General features: G+C 44.0%; 1 protein-coding gene across 1 annotated transcript; it reads right to left on the bottom strand.

Moving 5' to 3' along the window:
* Window positions 1-980: 980 nt before the first annotated feature.
* On the bottom strand, window positions 981-4988 carry LOC139760069 (uncharacterized). Its single transcript, XM_071682863.1, has 2 exons — window positions 3952-4988; window positions 981-3396 (listed from the first exon to the last, which is right to left on the bottom strand). The coding sequence occupies exon 1, from the start codon at window positions 4873-4875 to the stop codon at window positions 4579-4581; it is 297 nt and encodes a 98-aa protein (XP_071538964.1). The 5' UTR covers window positions 4876-4988; the 3' UTR covers window positions 981-3396; window positions 3952-4578.
* Window positions 4989-6171: the final 1183 nt, after the last annotated feature.

Genomic DNA, 6171 nt, shown 5'->3' with positions numbered 1-6171 from the left:
TGAGAGTCTTTTCCTGATGAGAGATCTGCTGAATAACAAATTAATAGTGTCATGGACGGATCATTTATAAATATTAATCAGTTTTATTTCAACGAAACCCTTTGCTCTAGCATCAGAAAAATTCACAAGTCTATGTGAAGAAGAGACAGTATTTTTACCATAAGACAAATCGCCTATTAAGTTAACGAACCCCCTAGGCCTGGAGTTCGGCATTTTATAGAAAGATTGGATGATAATGGCTACACGAGGCGAGTATGACGGAGACACTATACATCGTCCTCAGCCTCACTACCAAAAAACTGACTAGTTTGTCGCCCTCAAGCTGTTGTCTGAGCCTGTATTGTAGGGCGATAGATCATCATCTCAATGGGTTGAGGATGAGTGTGTGGAAACTGGAAGCAGTTATTTAGGGTTGATAATTACGTTATCGCTTTGTAATTGAGGTTTATCATCCATTCAATATTTTTGAAGAATTGTAGAGAAGGTGATTATCATGACGTGTGTGTGTGTGTGTGACTATCCACATCCGTCCACGAGTGACAGGATCCCGGACCTCAAGAGTGAATGAAGCTGCCCCACACATACCTCCCTAATGCTAGTGGACGCAAACTGTTGCCTCATCTGCCTCTGCTACTGGTCACCGGATTATAGATATTCTCTCTCTCTCGTCTCCTCTTCTGTGCATAAATAAGAGTTACTTTAATATTGGAAGATATGGGTCGTTGAAGGAACAAAAGTACGAGAGACTGATGAATTGAGGAATAAAAAGATAGATGAAATCTTGAAACTGAAGAGAATAATGACAATTACTGTTGTCTTTGTTATATATCATGAGCAAAATCACACCAACTTAAGCTGTTAATCCTTCAGAAGTTAATCATTAATCTTTTGTACATATTCTGGTCTTAGATATAAAGGTTTTATTAGTCATTTCACATATTCATCATAAACTGCAGAACTGCAGGTCATAAAAACAAATCTTTGTACAAAAACAAATCTTTAATTACAATAAATATACATTCAAGTTGGCGAACCTCCGTGGACTTGTAACTTGGGCTATCACAGGAATCATTCAATAGTGGATTCGCAACAGGTCTCCCCCTACCAGATCCAGACAGCAGAACTCCGAGCATTGGCAAAACTTTGCCTCATCATCAACATTAACGATGATTAACTGACAAAAAGAAACTTATTTAACAGAAATAGAATTATTTTCATTTCGCTCCCACCTCCGCTGACATCCAGCGATCTAAAGGACTTCGGGATGTCCCGCGGAAACCTGGATCTGTCTGAGGTGTCCCGGTTATCACTGCCACAGTCCATATACTCGGCCTGCCAGGCTCTCTCCTGCTCCCCGGGTCTTTTTTGGATGTCCCTACAGCCACTGCCTCGGGAACAGTCGAAGCCGTAAAACATCTTGGCTTACTCAAAATGCCCCTCGTTTTAATATCTTCTCAACTTACACATATCTTGATTTAAACTACAGTAGATTACGTGATCATCTGTAATGAATTTCCAACTATAACAAAACATACACAGAGGCCGGGAAGCAGGAGAGAGCATCGTGGGTGTGGTGGTCGACACCTCTGACATTGGTGAGTGATGTACAACTTATGGATGACAATGACGTGCCAATAATGATGCGTGCTATAGTGAGAGAGGCTGCGTCTCCTCGCCACATGCCAGCCACATACAACATACAATATTTACAACATTCGTGTCCAGCTGGTGGCTCAACACATCGCACGTGACGAGGAGACGCAAATGAAAAATTTAACTACGTGAATGAGGAGGAGAACAAGAGAAAAATGAACCTTAAATACTTCAGTATCATTAACCCTTAAGTTGACATGGGAGGCTTATCGTTCATGGAGCGTATTTGCCCCAAGAGCTGCCTCTGGAAACCCATGACTGAAGCTACATGTGCTATAAATCATGCGTCTCTGCATGACTGATGACAGCAGATAAAGGTAGCTGGTACCCATTCAGTACATCTATTGTTACATATAAGAATGTACAAGTCTGGCACGAACATTACTCAGGGATTAAATTACTGTCATCATTAAGGATTCCAGCCAATTGTTTTCGGGTGTAAACACCTTGTTGTGGAGGCCAGTAGACATAGCTTCCCTCCACATCTTCACTTGTGGTGTTATCTCCGGCCGAGATCTCTTAAGACCAGGTAGTACCCGGCTCACTCTTCTCTCTCCTCGGTGATGGTGGGTGCTGCTTGTACATTCTGGTAGCCTGGATGATTATGTACACTGTTCACTTACTCCCTAAAGGTGAAGGAAAAAAAACAAAAAACAAAAACATTCGAAAGACGACATACTATCCCAAGCGCTATGTCCTAAAAGCGAACAGAAAAGCTTGGACAACATCAGAGCACTGGGAGAACCAAATTGAACATAGAAACGGACACACTTCCTATGAACAAATTGTATCTTGACTGATCACATGAAACCGAAAATTTAAAGGACACAGAAAACGGGGGAAAGGGGCGTTTACAAGCACCTTGCGATTTTTAGCACCGACTCCAAATATCTACATTAAATCTTTCAGTGTTTTCTGGTATTCGTCTAGGCTGTAACATTTCCAAGCACTAAAATCATATTTTCTTCCCGCCATGGAAGGAGAGAGGAAAAAACAAAGCTATATTTCACTGAATCGTAAATTCGTCCACTGAGGTTTATAGTTTGTATTTTTCAAGCTTGGCAAGTGGGCAGAGGTGGGTGGTCAGGCGGCTGGGAGGGGAGAGGAGCGGCCGGTCGGTGGCTGGCTGGCTGCTGCTGAAGACCTCAGGCAAAGAACACCTGTCGCGACCACAGACGGCGGCCTGGGCAGGGGGCGGGGGGGTTGTTGCAGTGTTCGGCCGGAGCTCGGATTACCAAGGTCTTCTACTAGGAGGCCATAGAGTTTCCATTTTTGCTTCTCTCCACCTCCCACCGACCCTCCCCACCTCCCTCTATACCGAGCATCGCCCCCTCACACAGTGTTGTGGAGCCTTAGACTCCTTGGTGTCTGTCACGCCCATTGTGATAGGATCTCGAGGACTGACGGGCGGGTGTGGGTGATGGGGCCGTCGTGTTCTCTCTCTTTCAAGGATGTAATATTTCTTGTGGCTTCATGTCAGTCTCAGGATTTGATGTCATTCTTGCGAGTGTGTTGGAGGCGGTTATCTGACATCAGTGTTGTGGATGATGTGAAGATTATAGTGTTTCTTAAAACTGCATGACATTATTACTTAGCAGTTTATTGGTTGTGATGAGGAAAGTATGGTAGAATGTGTGGCTTTGTGATGCAAGATCTACTGATGTAGCAAAAGCATCTGGTAATGCTTTTTAGTGCTTGGAGGTGATGTAATGTATCATCTGCTTCTTGGACGAAGTGCACAGCCTGTAGAAGAAACAAGAAAAAGTAAATCAGTAAATCATTGATAATCAATTTCTTTATCATTACAGCTACTAATGTGGCATAGTCTAGAGGCTGACTCGCATGGTTCATTAATTACAAACGACTGAACAGACGAACCCTCAACAATAACTCTATTGTATAATAAAAGACTCAGTGATGAGGAAAATTTTATCATGAAAGACTTCTTGAAGCCCACTACAATCCTCTTCATCCGAGTGTTCAGTATACACACCTGTCTTGTACACTTGGCTCTCCAGCCAAGTGTACAAGGCTAAATGTACACTTAAAGACGCTAGGGCTCTCAAGGCCACTTGAAAAGACTCTTCCTATACACTTTGGTTTTGCTGAAGGACTTCACATTACGACAAACCTCTTGAAACACAAACATCTGTTACTGACCACTAACACTTCCCACCACCTCAATAATTAACTTACAAGTACTAAGGAAATCATAACAGAAGAAAATGAATTCATAGACATGCTATTTATTGGTGGATTTGGAAAAAATTCTGATTTACATAATGAACTTCAACTCACCTTACAGGTAAATATTTAGGCGCCGGACACAACTGAAGAATCCAGATAAATAACATCTTCCTTAGAGATCATAAGGTAACTTCTCTCTTGTTACGTATGACTGTGACGTCACTGGTAGTTAGTAAACATATGCGGATTTCTTGTACTATTTTTCTGCTACTATAGACTACTTCACTGGACAAACACTGGAATTTCTGGAAAGCCCCTTCTCAGTTAAGGCGGCTGTTCTGGGCAGTCACAAGTATAGGAACTGTCACTACTAGAGTTCACCAGACGTGGATTTGCACTCGAGTCACCAAATACAGATTTTGCACTGTACCAAAAGTTATGTATATATACAGTAACACACGAATCAGGAACTTGACTGGTTTGCCATCCGGTTTCCACCGAGTAGTTTTAAGATCGGGATCAATCCACCACCAACAGTCTCGCCTCGGCGATTCCCCAAGTACACGACGGTAATTGTCTTCTTCCTGGTGTTCTACAGTCGCGCACAACGGTCGTGGATCTCTCCCTCTCTCTCTCCTTGCTGGGTGGCGGCGAGCGAGGTCGTGCAACAGGTGCCGGACGGCTACAAGGTTACGTGCAGACCACCTGGTAACTCAGCATCCAACTCTCTTAGAGCCTTCACGCCGCCAGGGTTATACTGCTCGTCTCGTACTCGAGGAGGTCCATCTCACGGTCGTGGACGTCGATGTTGAGGACCTCTTGCAGTTCGCTGATGTACTGGATGACGTTCTCGATCACTTCCAGGCGGTTGATCTTCTTGTCCAGCGATTTTCTGGTGCTTGCGGCAGGCAACAGGTGCCGCAGCTTGTCCAGGTACAGTGATATCTCGAAATCCTCCTCGCGGGACTTGGACACCTTCCCGCTCCTGATGGCAGGGAGGCTGTTCACTGGGGATTCACACACTTGAGCCTTCATGTTGGACTTGGAGTCGCAAAGATCTCTTTCTCTCTCTCAGTAAAGTCAGCGGAACAATGGACACGTCTGTCTTCCTACGTAGTGTGCTGGCTAGTGGTGAGCTGAAATCACAGTGGACGGGTTTGTACTTCTTGCCAGTGACGGTGGTCCAAGGATATGCAAATACCAATGAGAACTAGAATTTTAAATCGGGTAACCAATGAGAAACTGGAGAAGGTTGGGAGTAGCCAATGGGAGATTGGTGTGGGAGGAGCTTGGCAGCCAGGCATTGCGGTGACCCTGGAATGTGGAACTTGTTATCACCACGGGGAACAAGTTATGGCGATTATTTTACGGAAAAAGAAGATAATCGAAACAATGTAATGAGATTCATGAGCGTTTGGATTAAAAGATCCTAACTCCAGTGACATACAGAGAGTATGACAAGGTCTCATAACACCGAGAGCTACCCAGTTATAAATATCACCCTCTGATACTTGTTCTTAAACACGTGCAACACAACCGGTGCCAGACGTAGAGCAGAGGACTGAGGAACATCGAATTCCTTCCATGTTATGGATCTTGTAATCCCTTTTGAGAGCAAACCCGAGGAAAGATTAGCATGGTATCCTGTCATGGGATTCAGAAAGCACAAGATTCATGGGAGGAAGACACGAGATAGACTGACCCTCTAAAGTCCTGGAACACACGGCAAAGACTTGGGACAAGTGGGAGTTGTTTACCTAATACGGGAATACCTCAGGGATATGTCCTGGGGCCGTGGCTGGAGCTCAGGTGCGTCCCTTTGCTTCAGGTAACGTACGTACCTACCACCGGGGTTCTCCTGCGTGCGGTCACCACGCTCACACCCACGCCAGCAGGACCTGCCCGGCGTACCTCGCGGCGGCCCTCGGGCGTTGCCCAGTTGCCATTCTCAAGTGTAACGTATAAAATTAGAATACTTGAAGTGGGACTCTGAATAATGTTGCTTTCTAACGTTTCGCGATGCATTCTTCAGGAACTCTGATACTAGGATGCCTACTTTAGCGTTCCAGACTGTCGATTCTTCTTTACTATATTTATGTATTGTATATATGTACCATATTATACTTCTGTATGTATGGTACATAGCATATTGGTTTGAACCACTAAGATATCTCTACAAGTATAGTTGAGCACTATCATGAATGTTATCTCATTTAGCTGAGGAATGAACGAAAAACGAATGGAAAGGCGCCGCATGAATGACAAGTTGGACAAAGAATCTGATATACATTTCTTTTCTTCATTGTATAAGCTTTATGTAGAACATGATTT

The sequence above is a fragment of the Panulirus ornatus genome, chromosome 35 (assembly GCF_036320965.1).
Source record: "Panulirus ornatus isolate Po-2019 chromosome 35, ASM3632096v1, whole genome shotgun sequence".
Taxonomy (NCBI): domain Eukaryota; kingdom Metazoa; phylum Arthropoda; class Malacostraca; order Decapoda; family Palinuridae; genus Panulirus; species Panulirus ornatus.
Note: the sequence above shows the minus strand (reverse complement) of the source record. Positions and strands in the feature narration are given on the sequence as shown.